General features: G+C 44.3%; 1 protein-coding gene across 4 annotated transcripts in view; it reads left to right on the forward strand.

Moving 5' to 3' along the window:
- The first annotated feature begins 17 nt into the window (after positions 1–17).
- CCDC60 (coiled-coil domain containing 60) overlaps positions 18–21,887 on the forward strand; it is a 54,062-nt gene continuing 32,192 nt past the window's right edge. For 3 of the 4 annotated variants that reach the window (XM_081841840.1, XM_081841839.1, XM_081841841.1), the window contains exons 1-2: positions 18–1,349; positions 21,750–21,830. In XM_081841840.1, the coding sequence (XP_081697966.1) occupies positions 1,065–1,349; positions 21,750–21,830 (366 nt within the window). In that variant the 5' untranslated portion in view covers positions 18–1,064. Of the gene's footprint in view, positions 1,350–14,017; positions 14,140–21,749; positions 21,831–21,887 lie in introns of those variants that run through there. The other variant, XM_081841842.1, reaches the window with a different exon arrangement.

Here is a 21,887-nt window from a genome sequence, read left to right on the forward strand (position 1 = left end):
GTCGGGGGGGTTCCGGGGTGGGGGAGGGTTTGTGGGGTCCGGGAGGAGGGTTAGGGTCTTTTAAGGGTGTGTTTCCCTGCATGAAACCGCCCTCTCTGGGACTGAGCTTGGTTGTAAATAAACCACTCAGTGAGAAGGGTCGTCCCAGTTAGGGCTTTCTGAAAGAGAGGAGGGGGCTGGGAAAGAAGTCTCAAGTTCAGGGGGTCTTTATAGGAAAGAGGGTTCAGTGGGGGTGATGCCAGCTGGCGACTGGCGTTGGGAATATCAAACAGGAAATGGTCGAGAAGTCTTAGGGACTAGAATCTTGCCCTGTTTTTAAAAGGTGGGGTGTATTTGGGCCTCCAGTTAGCACTCTAGAAAAAAGGGGGAATCAGTGGGGTTGGTTGGTAGGGAAAACTTAGGGGTTAGAATCTGTTTAAAAAGAAAAGAGGATAATTTGAGCTGAGATCTGGTTGTCTTTAGCAGTAGGAAGATTGATCAGTAGGGCGGTAGAGTGGCCTCAGGAAGGACTGGATTTGTGTTGGGGTGAGGCTACAGCCACCCACCCACCCCAGGGCCTGTGTTTAGCAACTTCTTAAGAGAAATGATGAGCCGAGTTGTTTGAGACTTGTGGCAGTTCTGAGTTGGATCTGAAGGGGAATCGTGCAGTCTTGCTGGCATTTTAATTGCGGGCAGTTGCTGTCAGTCAGCCCTGGACAAAGACGAGGCTGTCAAATCTTCCTTGCCTTTTCAATTAGTTACCTTTCTTTGGGTTCCCAAGGCACTGAGATGTTTATACCCGAGTTCCTTGCAGCAGCCTGACTCGCTTAGTGGAATCATGGTCCTGGTTTGATGTGAATTGAAAGTGCGGGTTGTGCGTTTGTTGTTATTTCCTACTTGTGAGTGGCTAAAAAAACCCAACCCAAATCCGCAGCCTTTATCTTTTGAAGCTGCATTTTATCCTTCCAGGCGCTGTTTGTGGTGTGAGAAGGGGTACCGTTATAGTAACCGAAACGAAGGTTCAGAGGCTTGGATAAAGGAGTGGTTTTTCCTAGGAAGTGAGGTGGCTCTACAACACTGTCAATATGCCTATGCACCCAAAGTCAGACCCCCGTTACTTTGTCGTGATCCGGCCTCTGCCCATCCCCAGCCAAAAAGGCCTCAAGGTCCAAGCTCGAAGCAACACCATCTACAACTGCTGGGATGTCACGAGAGAGCAGGTCTTCCGGGAGAACTACCATCGGAGAATCAAACAGCTCACACAACAAGGCTACTTTACTCCCAGCTGGAAGCCCTATCAGGATTTTGGGGACCCTCTTTACCTCGATCCGAGGAAACTCACCCTCTACGGTCTCGGACAGCTCCCCCTGGTAAGCACGGTGCTCTCTTAGTATGTTCTTTGCTTGTGATATTAAAAAGTAGGTGGTGGACCTCATTAAGCCATAGAAACCGCACACTGAGGTCCAGCTCTGAGGGTCTTCTGGCGGTTCACTCACTGCGAAATGTGATGTTACAGGGAACCAGGCAGAGGGCCTTCTCGGTGGTGGCGCCCACCCTGTGGAATGCCCTCCCATCAGATGTCAAGGAAATAAACAACTACCTGACTTTTAGAAGACATCTGAAGGCAGCCCTGTTTAGGGAAGCTTTTTAATAATTGACTTTTTTATTCTGTCTTTAATCGTTGGGAGCTGCCCAGAGTGACTGGGGAAACCCAAAATAGCGGTCAACTGCAAAGGGGGTTCGGATATTTAATTTGGTACATTTTACTAGAGAATCTTCTGCTATTCAATTTTATGCAACAAACAATCTTTGTAGTTGTGACCCTGGTTTATATTGTATGTGGGGTGCCTGATGATTTTTATGGTTATTGCTGTTTTTCCTTTTGTTATTTTTCCAAACGATGCCATGGCCTATGGCTAGCGCAATAAAAGTCGATGATGATGATGATGACTGGGGAAACCCAGCCGGATGGGCGGGGTATAAATAATAAATTATTATACTAATATTATTACATGTGAGACATGATTATTACAGCAGGTAGCACTGGTTGCCAGGTTCTGAATCCTGGGCAAAGAGACCTGAAGAGGCCCCTGGGCCTGAGTTTTAAAGGTTTATCTAAAGGGCTTTCAAGTTTAACTAAAGAGCTACCTTCGCCCCTGTGATCTTGCCTTCATGTTACAGAGGCACTGTAGTATGCTTGCCACGAAGATAAGCTAGGGGTGTGTGTGAGGGGGGAGGCTTTTTGGTGGTGGCTCCACTGCTGCGGAATTCCCTTCCAACCTAACTGCACATGTCCTCAAACAGGCCTTCCAAAATGTACCTGTTCCAGGCTGCCTTTCTGTAACAGTGCTTTTGTGTTGCTGCTTTCTGAGCCTCTTAGGATTTGTTGCTTCTAATGTATCGTAATATTTCCCATCCGAATAAAGGTGCCTCCTTGTGAGGGCTGCACCCAAAAAGGTGGCCAATAAATACTTGAATACCAACAACAACAAAGGAAGCCTAATTAAAGGAGTGTTATGAAAGCAAATAAAGGTGAAATTTGGGGGATCCGTATAGATAAAAACAGGGTCTGATTTTATATGGCGGGGAAATCCTGGGCTTAAAAAATACGTCTTTACAAGGCACCTGAAGCAATTGATGGTTGCTCCTTCATATATAGATACCAGGAACCTCTCTTTCTGGCTGATTAATGGAACAGGACGATTTGTGCCCCTCAGAGAGCCTGCATTGTCGGGTTCAGAAACTCAGGTGAGAGTTTGGGGTCAGCCACCCTCAGTGCTGGCCTAGCCCCAACATTTCCCCTCCATGTTTAACTCGGATTTTAGAGCACAGTGCCTCTAGCCTACTCTTGAAAGTGCTTGCTGAATGCAATCGGTTCTCGCCCCCCTCTCTTCCGCATCTGTCCCCAAATGACCCAGCAGAGCCCTGTTAGTATTCATTTAAGGACTGTGAAATGACCCATTTTGGTTTTAGAATCCCGGCTTCTGCTCTCCAGAGATGGGCGTGCATTAGGCAGGCAGCTCTGATTCATTGAAAATCAAGGAACGTTGCGTCCCCAGACAGGCTTTTTGATTACCTGAGTGTTCCAAGCTCTGTGTTAAAAGGTCTGGTTTGATTCCTTAGTGAGCCGGCACAGGGGGATATTAGTCCCCTTTTTATCCGTTCAGAGAGTTAATTGCCATGGCAAGCTTGTCTGCGATACCCAGGAGCCGGCTTGTTGACTTCTTCCAAGTAAAGAAAGGTGACTTTTTCCTCTCTCTTTTTTTCCCTCTCTCTCTTTTTCTTTTTTGGACACACTCAAAACATTTCTGTTCTTTTCAATTTGGAGCATCATGGATGCTTCAAGCCTGCTCTGCGCTTGTAATCAGACCCTGCTGGGTAATTGTGTGCTATACAGAAAGAAGATGGGTAATGAGATGGGTAACTACATCTATCCAGGAAGAAAATGGAGCCATTTTTGTTGACTGGCGTAATTTCTGCACCTGTAGTTAGATCCCTCAGTTGGCAGGCTTTGAATTAAGTGGGGACTGTGGGGTCAGTAGCCGTGGCTCATTCCTGCATTTGCTAAGAGGACAAAGGGCTCTTTAGCCTACTCTTTCTTGGTCAGAACAACAGTGCAGCTGTACCTTGGAAGTCGAACAGAATCCGTTTCAGAAGTCTGTGCGACTTCCAAAATGTTCAAAAACCAAAGCACAGCTTCTGATTGGCTGCAGGAAGCTCCTGCAGCCAATCAGAGGCCCCGTCGGACGTTCGGCTTGCAAAAATAGTTCACAAACTGGAACAATCACTTCTGGGTTTGTGACATTTGGGAGCCAAAACGGGAACTAAGCTGTTTGACTTACAAGGAACGACTTTAGAGGCTTTGGCAGACATTTTATTGCATGCTGTTTCGTTTATTTACTTAAAGGATTTATATGCTGCTGAATTTTCAAAGCCTTTAATCAGTTTGCACAATATATGCATTAAAATTACCAGTCAGAGCAGATATTATTATTAGAAAAGATCTTGAAAATAAAACTGCTGAGCCTCTGAGAATTCTTGGAGAACAGGTAAGGTCCCTGCAAACTAGAGGCATGCAAATGTTGTCCCCATCTTCAAAAAGGGGAAGAAGACTCAACCACATGATTTTGATATCAGGAAAGGTCCTAGAACAGATAATTAAATATTCCGCCTGTGAGCATTTAGAGAAGGATGCTGTGATTACTAAGACCCAACAGATTTCTCAAAAACGAGTCATGCCAGACCAATCGCATTTCTTTTTCTTTTTTTGATAGAGTTACAGGTTTGGTGGATCAGGGGAATGCTATGGGCACAGTGTATCTTGATTTCAGTTGGAATTAACAGGTACTTGTTGAAAAGAAGTAAAAAAGGGGGGGCTAGTAAGGGGAGGAAGTAATTTTTGTATGCCCATTTGCAAGGCTGAGTTTAGCTGCCAGAGTGTCTGGGAGATTCAATTTGGCTAGGGTGTAAAGGAGAATAATTTGGACCCCTAGTCGTCTTGGGTGAACTTCATTTCCCAGTAGATTCTGGGTCGGAGAGGGTAACCCTTAAGCAAGTTTAAGTTGGCGTGGTGCAGGTACTGTATGCTCAAAGGGGTTGTCTTCAGCAGCATCAAACCCACAATCAGAAGCATTCGGAGATCATTATATTCCCATATGTTTCAATCTCTGTCTTGTTATGTCTCCCAGACGGGAGAGAGTAATGTCTGAAGTTGTTGACAACTGAACCGTCCCCGGGATCAAGGCTGTTTTGGCTTTTCACTTCACAACTGGCACACACTTCCTTAACACTTGGCCATTTGCTCTGTGTAATTAAAGCCTGCTGTTGTCTGTGGGCAAAGTTCAGAAGTGGCCTGGAAAAATGAGCTCATTTTTAAACCATCATCAGAGCTATTTCTAGAGGATGGCTTTGTCCTTCGGTGTCATCAAGCAGCCAGCCATAGCAGTTAGCCATGACAGTTATCTATGAAAAACGAGAAATGGGGGACTCCTTAGCCAAGGGTATGTAACTCACGCCTTGGGTCTGTTTGTTTTCCTGACCATTTCCAATGGCTTCCCGATATTTTCTGCCAAATGACCTCTGGCTCGCCTTTGTCATGCTGCCAGGCTTTGTGAATGAGCCTTTCCGAGTGGCCCCTTAATGCTGTTGGGTTAGGCTCAGTTTTAATGTACACTTGCATTTTTCGATGTGGTTTTCCCCCCCTGCCTGTTCAGCGCAGCTGCTAAGCTTGCCCCACAACAAACTATTTGAAGTCTACTGTGGTGCATATGACAAGTTTTCCAACTCTACAATTCTATGACTCTAGGGTGGCTGTGAGAATAAAATGGAGACAGGTGGGATATCTGTGTATGCCACCTTGAGCTCTTCGGGGGAAAGTTGGGATGGAAATGTTGTTATTACTGTTGGTTTTCAGCTGTGGAAAAATGATCTTTTGCATTGGCGTGTAGCCAAAATGCAGCCAAGTGCGTTTTTTCAAAGGAGAGAGATTTTGTGGAGCGCTTTTCCTTAAGTGATCCAAATCCGTTCCTTTCCCAGAACCAGTTCAGGGTACAAAGCAAAATAAGTGCATTTATGCTGCATGCCAGTCATTTAGTAAATTCTCGTTCTTGCTTCATCCCAGGCCTGCAGTCACCATGGCTGATACACAAGAGCACCAGTCACACAGCCGAGGGGTAAGGAGTCCCCAAGGCTCTTTCTGTTTCAGACAGAACATCTTGCGTTCAGAAAGCAATTTCGAGGTACAGAATTTAGGTCCTTAAAGATAAGGACAACCGTTCAGGAGTAAATTGGTAGTCGAGGCAGGTGAGAGAATATGCAGAGCGATAGGCTCCATCTGCTTGGTTCCAGTCACATGTTTGGCAGCTGCATTTTGAAACAGCTGAAGTTCCCCGATGATCTTCTGCAATGAACTTTACTGAAGCACAAGTGGGTGTAGCCCCGGGGTAGACTATGATCTTATTGTTCGTACAGTACATTTTCAAGTACCGGTATTCTTTATATATTTTCCATTCCCTAAATACCTTTTGGTTTGACATTCCTCTGAGTTTTCCAATCTGTTTTAAATCTATACTGTCTTCTTCTTCTCTGGAAGATTCTGGGGGAGGAGGGGCGGTCTCCACCCTTCCTTCTCAGTCCAGTCCCTGACAGGTGGTAGGGTACCTAAGTGGAGGCGGAACCTGGGGGTGAGGTGTCACCATAGGTGGAGTCAACCTGTTCTGGTTTGGTCCCCCACCCCGCAACTTCCTTAGAAAAATATTGTGGACACTGATTCAGTGCAGTAGTAGCTTAACACCTTGGGGACGCGGGTGGCGCTGTGGTCTAAATCACTGAGACTCTTGGGCTTGCTGATTGGAAGGTCGCGGTTCGAATCCCCGCGACGGGGTGAGCTCCCGTTGCTCCGTCCCAGCTCCTGCCAACCTAGCAGTTTGAAAGCACGACAGTGCAAGTAGATAAAGAGGTACCGCTCCAGCGGGAAGGTAAATGGCGTTTCTGTGCACTCTGGTTTCCGTCACAGTGTTCCATTGTGCCAGAAGCGGTTTAGTCATGCTGGCCACATGACCCGGAAAGCTGTCTGTGGACAAATGCTGGCTCCCTTGGCCTGAAAGCGAGATGAGCGCCGCAACCCCATATTTGCCTTTGAGCGGACTTCACTGTCCAGGGGACCTTTACCTTTTTACCTTTAGCTTAATACTTGTTCTACCCAGGAAAGTGGAGGGGACAGGCGTTTCTTGTTACAGCAACCTCCTTGGCATCCAGGAGCATTCCCAAGCTTTGTTGTTGTTGTTTAGTCGTGTCCAACTCTTTGTGACCCCATGGACCAGAGCACGCCAGGCACTCCTGTCTTCCATTGCCTCCCGCAGTTTGGTCAGACTCATGTTTGTAGCTTCGAGAACACTGTCCAACCATCTCGTCCTCTGTCGTCCCCTTCTCCTTGTGCCCTCCATCTTTCCCAACATCAGGGTCTTTTCCAGGGAGTCTTCTCTTCTCATGAGGTGGCCAAAGTATTGGAGCCTCAGCTTCACGATCTGTCCTTCCAATGAGCACTCACGGCTGATTTCCTTAAGAATGGATAGGTTTGATCTTCTTGCAGTCCATGGGACTCTCAAGAGTCTCCTCCAGCTCCATAATTCTTATATGCCTGTTGTCTTTGTCCATGGAGTTTTCTTGGCAGGGATACTGGAGTGGCTTGCCGGTTCCTGCTCCAGGTGGATCACATTTGGTCAAAACTCTCCACTATGACCTGTCCATCTTGGGTGCCCTGCACGGCATAGTTCATAGCCTCTTTGAGTTATTCAAGCCCCTTCGCCACGGCAAGGCAGTGATCCCAAGCTAAGCACCTGATTTTTAGATAGTTAGATGTTTGCATCAGCCATCGGCCTTTGCAGTCCGAGTACAAAATACATGTACAGACAACTTAAGCACTTCTGGAGCATTCCTTCTTTTGGCCGACAGAGGGTTGGCAGGAGCCCGGCCTTGGGATGACTCTCCTTGAGCCCGATTTCTCAGAACAGCCAATTGCCCTCGCCGCGAGTTTTAAGAAACACTGTAATCCCAACCGCCCTCCCCTCACTGCAGGGTTGGCTAAAGATGATACTGTCAAGTGAAAACAATGATTTAATGGCTTTGTGACATGAAGGCCCCGGGACTAATGGAACACAACCTAGAAATCGAAGCCGAGTGAATGTTTTAAGGCTCCTAGGCTGCAATTATGATACAGTCTCTGCCTGCAGCTGTCATTACAATCACAAAATGTCAGCAGCGATTAGTTCTCTTTCAGAAGGTCAAATAACAATGGCGAGGAGGATGCCTGCGTGGTGACAGTAAGCCTGTACCAGTGGGCAAAAGCGTGGACAGCTCTCATGATGCTTTGCAGTTTTGCTGTGATAGGACCACTCCTTCTGCATGTCAGCATAAAGTTATTCCGGGGCTGGGTTCAAGCAAGAGACCAGCATCCTCCAAGGCAGCAGATCTCATGTTTCCTACAATTTTTTTATGTATAACAAAATTTAAACCAGAACATACTGCTGTGCATTTCTCAATTTGACAAGATCCCGGGGCTCTGTTTATCAGGCCTCCGTTCCCTTGGGGAGAAAGATGGCTGAAGGCATTTCTGTAATGTGCTTTTATTTACAGATATAAAAGGTGAGCATAAGGCATATACAGATTTATCTTTTTGCTCAGGCAGCCCAGTCAGATGAGCGGGGTAGAATTATCATCATCATCATCATCATCATCATTATCATTATCATTATTATCACCCATTGAATCAGCCCCTGTTTTGTGGGTCCGAATCTTTTATTTGTTCTTGTTTGCTCCTAAGTATTTTTAGACTGCATTTTTATCAGTTTTAGGATGCATTTTTGTTTTAATTGTACTCCCCCCCCATTGTACACCGCCTCAAGGTCTTTAAAAAACATATTCCAGTTTATAAGTGCTTCGAAATAAATAAATAAATAAATAAATAAATAAATAAATAAATAAAGGTCAGATAGTTGTTTATTTCTTTGACATCTGATGGGAGGGTGTTCCACGGGGTGGGCACCACTACCGAGAAGGCCCTCTGCCTGGTTCCCATCAAATCTCCAGAGAGGCACCCCAAGACAAAATCATAGAGTTGGGAGGTCCTAACGGGTCCAACAATGCAGGAATCACAGCTAAAGAATCCCTGACAGATGGCCATCCAGCCTCTGGTTGGAAACCCCCAATGAAGGAGAATACACTATCTTCCAAGCTTCCACTGTTGATCAGCTCTTGCCATCAGAAAATTCTTCCTAATGTTTAGTCAGAATGATCTTTTGGATGCTTCTAATTTTCCAGAGCTCTTTTCTCTCTGTCTCAGGTTTTCTCTAAACCGCTGTATCTCTGTCTTTCAGAACCTCAACCTGCTTCTATTCTTTGCCTTTTAAAATATACATAATGTCACTGCATGTCCCTGCCTCCTACGTGTGTTGCAGAAATATCTATGTACAGGAGGGGTGAGCATGGGTTTTGTGGCTCGTTCATCAGCATTTCGGTGCGATATCTTCCCAATATACACATTTGCGTATATAATTTTTTCCCCTAAAGCGCACATTTTTTGCAAAACGGTTTTCCGTTCGCCCAATCCAGCAGGCTCAGCTTACATTCTTGCACATTTTTCTATGTTATTTTATGTATTTTGAGGCAGACTTTGCCCCAGTGTGCACACAGAACTGCATTTGCAAACTTTGAAGGAGTGCAAATTCCGAAAGGATGCCTGCCGTTTCGGTTTGTGCATTGTTTAAGAAAATCAGAAGACTGTCTGGGGGAATGGGAGACGAAAGATGAAGAGGTGAAATCAGTTATGATTAAATGGGCACAAGATATATGTCATAATATTATGCTGGAAGATTGGGAAAGGTTATGGAAAATTGATTTAAAATTTATAGATTGCTCCTTGCTGAAAGAAAATTATATGAAGATGATGTATAGATGGTATATAACACCAGTACAGCTAGGAAGAATGTACAAAACCAGTTCAAATATGTGTTGGAAGTGCGAAGAAAAAGAAGAGACCTTTTATCATATGTGGTGGGATTGTAATGAAATTAAAAAGTTTTGGGAAATGATATATAACAAACTGAAGAAAATGTTCCAATTAAAATTTGTTAAAAAACCTGAAGCAATTTTGTTAGGGATTGTAGGAAAAGACCTGCCAAGGAAATTGAAAAATATCTTTATGTATGCGACAACGGTGGCAAGAGTCTTAATAGCACAAGGATGGAAGAATGAGGAAATCCCGACTAAAGAACTATGGCAAGAGAAATTGATGGACTACGCAGAATTGGCAAAATTGACACACATACTACATGTCAAGGATAACTGTGATTTTAAAGATGAATGGGAACCCTTTACAACGTATTTAAAGAAACAACAAAATGAACTGGTCTCCTTGGCAGGCTTTGAATAAACATTCACAAACTTTTTCTTGATAACACTCAGATAGATAAATTAAGGATCTGTACAGTTTTGTAACATGCAGGAAATAACATAGGTTGATAAACCAGAGAGAGGAGCTGAAGGAATTCTGGGGGGGAGGGGAGGGTGGGTCAGGTTTTGGGGGCGGGAGGAGGGGGGAAACGGGGCGGGGGGATTTAAGGATGATATGTGTTTTTTTTATAAAATGTGATGCTGAAATAATTAATGAAAAATTAATTAAGAAAATTAAGAAAAAAATTTTTAAAAAGAAAATTAGAAGACCAGCTGGATCAGGCTAACAGCCCATTTAATCCTCATCTCACAGCTGCCAACCAGATGCCTGTGTTCAACCCACAAGCAGAATCCAAGCACAAGAGCCCTCTCCCCTCCCGTAGTTCTCAGCCACTGGCATTCAGAAGCAATACTGCCTCTGAACTTTGGGGCAGACCATTGCCCTCATAGCTAGTGGCCATTGATGGCCTTTTTCCTGAGTTTATCCAGTCCTCTTTTGAAGCCACCGAAGTTGGTGGCCATCACTACCTCCTGTGGGAGTGAGTGAGTTCCACAGTTTAAATGTGCGCTGCATGAAGAAGTTCTTTCTTTTCATCTGTCATTCATCTTCATTGGATGTCCACCTGTTCTAAGTGTTACGAGAGAGGGAGAAACAACTTCTCTCTATTCGCTTTCTACTTGCTGTGTATAACTTTTATACAAGTTGGGCATGTCATCCACGGGCCTAGCTGAAGGAGGCATAGGTGGGCAACTATCACCCCCCCCAAAAAAAAACCCCCGAATAAATAAATAAAAATGAAAAGTAGAAATAATTAGAATATTTGAAATGCTTTGACAGATTTCACTGAGCACTTGGGGTCAAAAGAAAGTCATTTAAAACATCTGTTGTTGAGATATTTCATTCCAAATTTGCCAGACAGAGGATGATGACAGGTGGGTGTCCTGCCCCCCCCCCAAATCCCGGCTATGCCCATGATGTCATTTTTCAAAAAGCTTGAATTACGTAGCTTCGCCTTTAAATGCAGACCGAATTGACTCTGTCCTTGATTGCTGGCTTTTTGATTTCCAACAGATTCTCCGTGAGCTACCCATGCATTTTTTTACGCCTGCTTCTCAGTGAGCTGAAAGAGACACTCATGATCTGACTTAATATATGACACACACACACTCACTCTCTCTCTCTCATCTGGAGCAAATGTTTCTGTTCTTCTTAGGACCAGCTGCTCTGTGAGGCTGTAGAGCCAAGAGACCCTGTCACGCTGCATTTTTTGATGTTATAAGGATTGTCAGTGTATTTATTTTGCTGTGCTAGACACTGGTCTGACAGTTGGGCATCTAGGCTCTGAAGGCACCAAGCAGCCTCCTTCGGAGCAACTCTCCAGATGTTGGTGAACGCTGAAGACACACCTCTTTGACACACAAAATGCATATTTTTACAACACACTTTATTTTCTGATTTTAAGTTGTTATAATCTGCACTGGCACATTAGGGTGAAGAGCAGGAAAATAGTTGTTGTAGCAGTGCTAAGAAGGCAGGCAGGGAGGTTTGTGGGGCACTAGAAAGCTCTGCAAGTACAGTCATACCTTGGGATGAATACACTTCAAGGTTAAGCGTTTTTGGGTTTCACTCCGTGGCGACCCAGAAATAACGGAATGCGTTGCTTCCGGGTTTCACCACTCGCGCATGCGTGCGCATGCACGGAAGCAGCGAAACACAACCCGCAGACGCGCAGTCACATGTTATGTTTGCTTAAGGATGCGAACAGGGCTCCGGAACAGATCTCGTTCGTATCCAGAGGTACCACTGTATCATCACTATTCATATTTTCTAAAATGTGTTTATTATACCCCAGGTGCAGCCTGACTTTCCTCCACCTTGAGTGTGGCTCCACCTCGCCGCCCTGCCTCTATTTTTTTTATCAAAGTTGGAGACAGCTTATTGAGAGTCTTGAAATTAGGTCCGCAACTGTGGCTCCAGTAAAGCTCATCCCCGTGCCAAAAATGACTTCATGAGCATGTCCTGACAACAAGCAGTTTTTAAAAATAATAGCAGTGCCGTGGCCAGAGGTAGTTGCTTCCTGGAAAATATACTTGGGGGTGGAGTGGGGGTGGCGAGAAATAATCTCCACTTTCCTCTTGTTTAGGTGATGGATGGAAAGCTAGAAAGTGAATAGGATAGATAAAGAGGAAACTTGCCAAGGACAATAAGAGTTTCATTGGTAACATGCAACAAACAGAAGATGTGGGGGATGTTTGCAAGAAGAATCTGAAATTTTTGGCACACCTCCGAACGGTCATGGAAATGAGACAAAGCAAAGCGAGAGAGAAAGGAAATGGAGATGTTGTATACAATAGGATGATTATGATTATTATTTTTTAAAAAACGTGCCTACACAAAAGCACTGGCTTGCGTGGGTAGATTAGAAAAAAAAGAAAGAAAAAACTGTGCTTTTCAGATACCCTGCCTGGGAATAGAACCAAGGCTGACTGAAATAACTCAGGGTTTCTAAGCCTAAATTTAAGAATGGCACTAATTGGATTTACATCGGAAATGGCTCTGGCATTTTAATTCTGAATGGCAGCAATCCAGAATTAATTGACTGCAGAAGCAGCGCCATTGCATTCATTTGGTCTGCTCTGGAAGTAGGCAGATAGTAGATTTAGGGACCTCCCCCCTTTTTATCATGCATTCATTTGTGCTCAAGATAAGAACCTCAGAAGAGGCTGCTGGATCGGACCAGTGGCTCGTCTAGTGCAGAATCCTGTTCTCACAGTGGCTAATGGGAAACCTGCAAGCGGGACCCAAGCATAAGAGCACTCTCCCTTCCTATGGTTTCCAGGAATTGGTACCCAGAAACATTACAGCCTCCAGCCATGGAGGCAGCACATAGCCATCATGTCCAGTAGTTGCTGACAGCCTTCTCCATCCGCGATGGTATCAGGGCAGTTATACATGCTGCCGTTTTTCAATACTGTTTTGCCCTGCTGAAGTTTCAGGGCTAACTTGCTGCTCTTGTTTCCAATTGGTGCACATCTTGTTACCCCGCCCCCCATTTTTTTTATTTATTTGTGTTATGTGCTGATGTTCTAACCCACGCCAGCAGGGGAATACTGTAGATAGTTTTCACTCAGGTCCACATATGCAAATAAGGGATTGAAAGTGACATTCAGTGATTGGATAGTTACAGAAAGTGGTTACTGTTGCATTGTAGTGGAGCTCTATGTAAGCAGGCTGGCTGAACCCTTCAGTTCAGTTCTGTTCTGGCCTGTGAATAAACAAGAGCTGTTTGAAGAATCTCTGTGTTGTCTGATGTGTTCACCCACAACTTAACAATTTGGTTTTTCAGACTGAAAACATACAACATAAAAGCAACATTCCAAACAATCTCTTGGACTTCCCACCTCTCCTTTGTGGGTCCTACTGTTAGTCATTTCCTCCTGCAACTTTTATAATAATCCAAATCTTTTACCTCTCCATCGTATCCAGAATTCACCCTTAAACGACAACCCTACTAAAAAATTTAACAGTTTACAATGGTCTTTAAGATAAGTTATACATTTTCCCCATTTGTTATTAAAATTTTGGTCTTCCTGATTTCTGATTCTTCCGGTCATTTTAGCCATTTCGGCATAATCCATCAACTTGATCTTCCATTCTTCTCTGGTAGGGACTTAATCTTCTTTTCCATCTCTGAGCCAGTAACATCTGTGCAGCCATGGTCGCATACATAAATAGTCTTTTCTGCTCCTTTGGGATTTCGGCACCTAAAATTCCTGAAAGGAAGGCTTTGGGTTTTTTCAAAAAGGTTATTTTAAACATTTTTTCGTCTTGTAATTTCCTGCTGAAGTCTTGTAGCTTTTTATAGCACAAATGTTCCGGTTAAGTTTTCGCCTCCCTTTTTGTTGTGCTGTAGTGCCCCTCCAAGCAGCAATAATGTGATAACATTGGGCGAGACATTGCTGAGCAACTAAGAACGTGATGTGTGTGGGCGGTCCAGTATAAACCCATCTCCTGACACACCAATACACTATTTCTACATCAATGGCACATTGCCCCTACGGCTGGTGGTAGCATGTAATGGTTTAAAAGACCGGGAGATGGAAGAGAGATCTGGATAGAAATGAGGATGTAGCAGAAAAAAATGAGATTGTTTGGATGCTCCCAAAGACAACACAATGTCAGGCTGAAATTTCAGTGTTAAGACTACACAGGTAAATACAGGAAGTCTGATGCAAGAAATCTAGGGACAATCTGCCAAAACACTGGCTGTTTTAAGACCTATAGATTTCCTGGAGTGACTTAGGCAAAATAGAGGCCTGATTCAGTCATAACTACACTGTAGGACCAAGAATGAGCATTATGGCTGCTTGTTCCCTTCTCTCAAGTGCCTAACTGCCATACATGTGGGATTTGTTAAACCACAGTTTCCCATTGATGCTCGGACTACAACTCTGGCTTGCGAACCGTCATCAATAGTCTGAAATCCTAGTTTGTAGTTGGAGCTTAAACTACAGTTTCCTGGTTCAGGTGTAAGAAGAAGAAACTGTGACTTAACAAACCTCAGATGTATGGCAGTGAGAGAGCAGAGAGAAGGAAAAGGGAGGATGAAGCACAGGGACTCCTTGATTCTTTGCCCAATAAACCATGGTTTATCAGATTGAGGTGGTTAATGTTTGAATTGGGTCACTGAGCGTGTGCTCACCTTTGTCTTATTGAAATCAGTGGGACTTTCAGACCAATTTTAAGCATGTTTACTCAGTAACCCCATGTGTTCAGTATGTCTACGCAGGAGAAAGCCCCTTTGATTTCAATGGGACTTACTCCCAGGTAATGTATACAGCATGGAAGCCTTACTCCCTCATATGCACGTTCACAATTTCTGCCTAAGAGCATGGGCTGGATCATGCCCAAAGGCTTTTTAGCTCAAAGGCAATCAGGATTTTTCAAGCTCGACTAATTCATTTCCCGTTTTGTTCCCATTTGGTTTGCTGGTTTAATTAAGCTTATTTCAAGAGACATGAGAATTTAGTAAAAATAAAACAGAAAGCTGCGGAAAAATGAAAGGGAGACATTAGCAGTTAGCATTAATAATGCATATATTAAAAGCCTCTTGGGAAAACGTACAATGTAAGTTTAAAAACCTCTTGCTAAAACAGGCAGAATATAGTGAATCTTTTTCTTTTCAATTAACCAGTCCATACTTAGAATAAGGTCTCTCTCTGCTGTGGAATTAAGTTACCAGCAAGATTCAAGGCCTCGCTGTTCTGTTCTTTAAAAGCAAGCTTCTAGCCCTCATGGAGGCTTGTTGTTGTTTTTTTTACTGGTACAGAAACTTATCACTCACAAGAGCTCCTCTGTTCACTTCTCAGGAGGGGACAGCTCTTTGCACAATGCCACAAATGCAGTGGGCCTGATGTTTTGGTGAGCATCTACACAAACTTTCATTGTTCAGAAGTCAGAGCTGGGAAAGGTTCCTGCCTGACCTGAGATGTTGGAGAATCACTACTGGCAAGGAGGAAGATGCTGATTTACTAAAACCATTTAGGAACATAGGAAATCGCTTTATGCCATGTCAGACTGTTACTCCATCTAGCTCAGTATTATCTGCAGTGACTGGTAGAGGTTCTCAGGCAGGGGACTTTGCCATCCCTAGCTGGAGATGTCCTTAGGGACTGAACCTGGGAGCTTCTGCACACAGAGTTCTGACCCCTGAGCAGGGGCGCCAGCTAAGGGGGACCAAGGGGGACTTGCATGTCAAGAGAGGAGAAGCAGCTGAGTGACCGGGCTGTTGCTGAAAGCGTTGTTATTACAAACATTGGGTGAGACCTTGGTGGTAATATCACCACTGGGGGCTGCCTTGTTGGTGTTGGCCCACGGCAGGGCCTTTTAAGTGGTGATTCCCCAGTTGCAGAATGGCCTCCCCATGTGAGGCTCGCCTGTCTCCACCATGATCAGCTTTCAGGAGGAATTTGAAAACAGTCCTGTTTACCCAAGCATTTGGTGGCTGAAGAATACTGTTCCTGGCAACCCTGAGATCATTGGCTAGAAAAATGTCTTTAGTTGTAATTGGGGTTTTTTTTTACAATGTTTTAATCTGTTTTAGAATGTTTTTGTGGTTGGAGGATGGATGGTGGCTAACAGATTGAGGTTGAATCCTGGCAAGACAAAAGTTGTAATTGGGGTTTTTTAAGTTGCAATTGGGGTTTTTTTTATAACGTTTTAATCTGTTTTAGAATGTTTTTGCGGTTGAAGGATGGATGGCAGCTAGCAGATTGAGGTTGAATCCTGGCAAGACAGAAGTACTGTTTGGGGGGCACAGGCAGGTGTGGAGGATTCCCTGGTCCTGAATGGGGCAACTGTGCCCCTGAAGGACCAGGTATGCAGCCTGTGAGTCATTTTGGACTCACAGCTGTCCATGGAGGTGCAGGTCAATTCTGTGTCCAGGGCAGCTATCTACCAGCTCGATCTGGTACGCAGGCTGAGACCCTACCTGTCCACAGACTGTCTCACCAGAGTGGTGCATGCTCTGGTTATCTCCCGCTTGCACTACTGCAATGCGCTCTATGTGGGCGCACCTTTGAAGGTGACCTGGAAACTGCAACTAATCCAGAATGCAGCAGCTAGACTGGTGACTGGGAGCGGCCGCCAAGACCATATAACACTGGTCCTGAAAACCTACATTGGCTCTCAGTACGTTTCTGGGCACAAATCAAAGTGTTGGTGCTGACCTTTAAAGCTCTAAACGATCCTATATACCTGAAGGAGCGTCTCCACACCAATCATTCAGCCCAGACACTAAGGTCCAGCTCCGAGGGCCTTCTGAGGGTTCGCTCCCTGCAAGAAGTGAGCTTATAGGGAACCAGGCCTTCTTGCACCCGCCCTGTGGAACGCCCTCCCATCAGATGTCAAGCAAATAAACAACTATCTGACTTTTAGAAGACATCTGAAGTCAGCCCTGTTTAGGGAAGTTTTTAATGACTGATGTTTTAATGTATTTTTAATATTTTGTTGGCAGCCGCCCAGAGTGGCTGGGGAAACCCAGCCAGATGGACGGGGTATTAATAATAAATTATTATTATTATTATTATTATTATTATTATTATTATTATTATTATTATTATTATTATATATTATTTGCTTCATTTTTACCTTCAGGTTACCTGTTTGCCATCCTGACCTCCTTGAGGACAAAGGGCAGGGTGCAGATTCAATTCAATAAATAATAAGTCTGTTTTGATTAATTCCTTACTTCCTTACTTCCTTACCTCCTACCTATGCCTTGAGGCAGTTTGCAAACGCACCATGAAAAATGCTAAAAACAGTTTTGAAAGCTGTACAAAAATCCAGCTGAAGATATACACTGAAAAACAATGCAAAAAGGACTCCAGCTAAGGGGGCCAAGGAGGACTTGCGTGTTACATGTGCAAGTTGCACTGCATGCGCTTGTGATATGAGCACATCACACTGTGCCGGCCTCCTCAATTGCAGGAGCAAACTGGCATGCCCGCCCTGGAATTATGGACCTTCCTCAATTTGTTAGCTTCCTTTCTTATGTTCAAAACAGTGACAGAAACCTATAAAACTGGATGGATCTATGGTTTGGATCCATTTAAGGCAGCCCTTGTTTCACTCATACCTGGTCTGAATCCTCAAGATGCGGAAGGATGAACATTGAAATAAACGAAAGAGGCAGAGTTGCGCACAATGGAATTGTAAAGCCGAAAGTTCTCTTTCCCCCTCACTTGGGGTTGGTTAACCTGTTGGACTCCAGTTCCCAACAGCCAACCTGAGCAAAGGATGATGGGAGTTGTAGTCCAGCAACATCTGGCATCCTAAAATCTACTCCCCACAGGCAGTCCAGAAACACAGTGAGCCCACCAGTAGTTATTTAATTTAATGACAGCTTAATACCTATTTAATTATTTGGTTATATTTTAGTGGAGGGATTAATTATTCAATATGTTACCATCCTGTTTAATAGGGTATTACGGCGGCGGCTGCCCTGGGATCGATGAAACTGATAAAGGGCTGGATATAAATTAAACTAATAAGTAGATAAATAATTGACACAGTTTCTACTATGTGGTTGTTGTTGTTTTACATTCAAAATAAATTTACTGGGTGACTTACAAAACATTAATATATTAAAAAATACCATAAATGCGATTCCATAAAATTTCCATAAACTGTAGAGAAACACAATATACTATAGAAGGAGTCCTGACGGGAGAAGAATGGCTACAGAAACTAATGGATTATGCAGAAATGGCGAAATTTACCCAAAGAATAAGAAATCAAGACAACCGACTTTTTATAAAGGAATGGAAGTGGTTTGTTTAATATTTACAAACAAACTGTAAAGAGATTAAGGCATTGGCAGGAATATTGTAATAACTTGTAGCTTCAAAAGACATATATGAGAACAGATGCATAAAATAATAAGTCAAGATAATTCGGAATATGCAGGGAATGATGTAAATAAATTTAAGGAACTGCAGAAAAAGGAGGAAGGAAGTCAAGGTTTGAAATGTTAGAATTATTATAAATTATATAATTTTGCGAAGCAGTAAAGCCTCAGAGGCAGTTGTTGACCTTTTTTTAGGGGAGGCAATCAAAGTGGGAAGAGAGAGGGGTGGAGGCAGTAAAATGTCATTCTTTTACACAGCATATCATAGGGTATATAATCCTATATATATAGGCTGTATAATCCTATATATAGGATTATAGGGTTGGAAAGGAGCCCAGGGAACACCTAGTCCAGGGGTCTGCAACCCGCGGCTCCGGAGCCGCATGTGGCTCTTTTACACCTTTGCTGCGGCTCCGGGGTGGATACTAGCGAGGGGAAGGAGGCGCATTGTGCGCCCCGACACTCCCCACTGTGGCGGGCGCTGTACTGGCTGTGACGTTGCATGGGGGCAGGGCGTGCGTTAGTCACGCACCGTCCCGACGTCACCTTCCCGCCCGCCCGCTACATTGTAAGGGGCATGTACGCTGGTCACTGCATTGAAAGGGGGCATGTACGCTGGTCACTGTTTTGAAGGGGAGTGAAGAACTTGTTAATTTAACTTGTTAATTTAACTTGTTAATTTAACTTGTTAATTTAACGTTTATTTCTATGAGGAGGAGTAATTCTGAGGGGTCAAACAAAGAAATAATAAAAAAGTGACAAAAAAGTTATTTTTATAATGACGAGTTTTGCGGCTCCCAGTTTTTTTTTTCTTCGGAAACGGGTCCAAATGGCTCTTTTTATCGTAAAGGTTGCAGACCCCTGACCTAGTCCAACCCCCTGCAATGCAGGAATCTGGGACCCATAACCCTTAGATAGTGAGTCTCATGATCTACCAACTGAACCATCCCAAGCCCAAGCTTTTGTGTCAGCGTCATGTAAACAGGTACAGTGGTACCTCTGTTTCTGAGTAATCTGTTCTGGAAGACCATTCGAGTTCCGAAATGTTCAAAAACCAAAAACTCAGTATGGAAAATTCAATGCGGAAGCCGCATGGCATGTTCAACTTCTGAGGCGAGTTCGAAAACCAAAGCTTCCGGGTTTACAGTGTTCAAAAACTGAAACATTCATCACGTTCGAAAACCAAGGTACCACTGTACTTTTTTTTTTTTTTTTTTTTGCAGCTGGTGCAAAAGTCCAGAAGTTCTGGTTGGTTGCAGATAGTTGATTGCAGTGTGTCTGTCCATCTCAGTATTGTCTGCACTGGCTGGCAGCAGCTTTCCAGACAGGGAGTCTCTCCCAGCCCTACCTGGAGAAACTGGGGATTGAACCTGGGAGCTTCGACATGCAATTTGGATGCTCTAACCGCCGAGCTAGGGATGCGGGTGGCGCTGTGGGTTAAACCACAGAGCCTAGGACTTGCCGATCAGAAGGTCGGCGGTTCGAATCCCCGCGATGGGGTGAGCTCCCGTTGCTCGGTCCCTGCTCCTGCCAACCTAGCAGTTCGAAAGCACGTCAAAGTGCAAGTAGATAAATAGGTACCACTGCGGCGGTAAGGTAAACGGCATTTCCGCGGGCTGCTCTGGTTTGCCAGAAGCGGCTTAGTCATGCTGGCCACATGATCCGGAAGCTGTACGCCGGCTCCCTAGGCCAATAAAGCGAGATGAGTGCCGCAACCCCAGAGTCGGCCACGACTGGACCTAAGGGTCAGGGGTCCCTTTACCTTTACCTTTAACCACCAAGCTATGGCTCATCCCTTGGAGAGGGATTGTTCCTGGAATATTTTTCCCATTCCACAAACCTGTGTCTTTGTGAGCCTTCCAGCGCTCAGATATACGGACATTTAAGTAGTGTATTTAATGTCTGGATTTTGTATTTGAGGAAAACAATATGCTTCAGTTCATTTAAAACAAAACAAAAAAACAAGCACCAGATATGCTCAGCATGATCCCTGATTTCTGGTCACCCATTTTTGCAAAACTGTTTTCATACATTAACAGCTCAGGTTGCATACCGGAAGGGTGGAAGCTGAGTAGAATTGCCCCAATATATAAAAAGGGTGATAAGAAAAACCCTGCCAATTATAGACCCATTAGTTTGTTAGATGTAACCTCTAAGCTATATGCCAGGCTCCAGACTGGAAGAATGGGCAGATACAAATAAGGTGATATCTGAAGTCCAGGCAGGTTTCCAAAGAGGAAAATCCACATTGGACCAGTGCTTTGTGATGAACTTTCTGCTATGTAAATACATCCGTAATTTGAAGCAAAAATTATATGTCGCTTTTATCGATCTAAAGTCAGCTTTCGATACGGTCCCAAGACACGCATTGTGGCAAAAATTGGAAAAGACAAATATAGACCTCCGTCTATTATTTCTCATCAAAACACTATATACTGACAAGTAAAGGTGGATCTGGCTGGCCATCTCACCACTAGAATTAAGACCATTACTGGAGTCAAACAGGGATGCATCTTGGCGCCTTTCCTGTTTAATTTTTATGTTAATGACATGGTTAAAGAACTGGAGGGCCTACAGTTTGCCCCGTCACAATTCTCTCGATATGCTCGGTTTCATTCCTTGCAATCTTAACAGAGTGTTCTGGCATCTGAATGCAAAACAACAACAAAAACTTCTTTTCCTTGTTCAAGGCAATACCTAAAGGGCTGTACCTAAGCGATAGCTCTGTGTGTGTGTATGTGTGTGTGTATCTGTTTAGTGGTAGCATAAAAACGAATCCCTGCCCTGGGATTCCATTTTTCAAGCGCATTCCAGGAAGATGAGCTGCAGGCTGCCAAGCTCAAAAAGTGTTTCAAGAGAACTGATTCCCTTTATTTATAGGAGGACAAGGGGTTCATTTCTACCAGGCTGGTCGTTGGTTTGCTGCTGCCCTATTAAGCCCGCCGTATGGCTAACAACCGCTCTGTGATACTCACTGCCCAGATTCGTTTTGATAGCCTCCTGTAATGCTTTTTGCAGCTCCGCTTTCAGAAGAGATCAATTAGGCAGCTCCAGGCTCCACCTAGTGCTCAGTCACTGTGCCTGGCTGGCTCCCCAAAACAGCCGCCTTTGTCTACTCTACTCCATCCTTTCAACCCAGTGCCCTCCAGATGTTTCAGACTCCCATTACTGGGGCTGATGGGAGTTACAGGCCAAAATATCTGGAGGGCGTGGCAGGTGGCAGGGTAGAGGCTGGTATATTCGCTAGACATACCTTCAGCTATCTTTGAATCTTCATTATGCTCATTTATCTCTTGTATTTATAGGTATCATTTTAGCATCGTCGGTCCTGGAAGCTTTTTCCCCTCCCAGAATGCCTCAGGTTCTTAGCAGAAACACTCCGTACTGATGACAGTGTTTTGCCTCTTCTTGCAGGGATTCTTCAGAGAGGATGTTGGCCCCGAAGAAGTGGCAGAACCAGTGGAACCAGTCAGTGCTAAGAAGCCGAAACCAAAGGTAAATGTAATATGATCTGTATCTCTGTCTTGAGAGCCAACATGGTGTACTGGTCAG

The sequence above is a fragment of the Podarcis erhardii genome (genome assembly GCF_964252035.2).
Source record: "Podarcis erhardii genome assembly, chromosome: 15".
Lineage (NCBI taxonomy): Eukaryota > Metazoa > Chordata > Lepidosauria > Squamata > Lacertidae > Podarcis > Podarcis erhardii.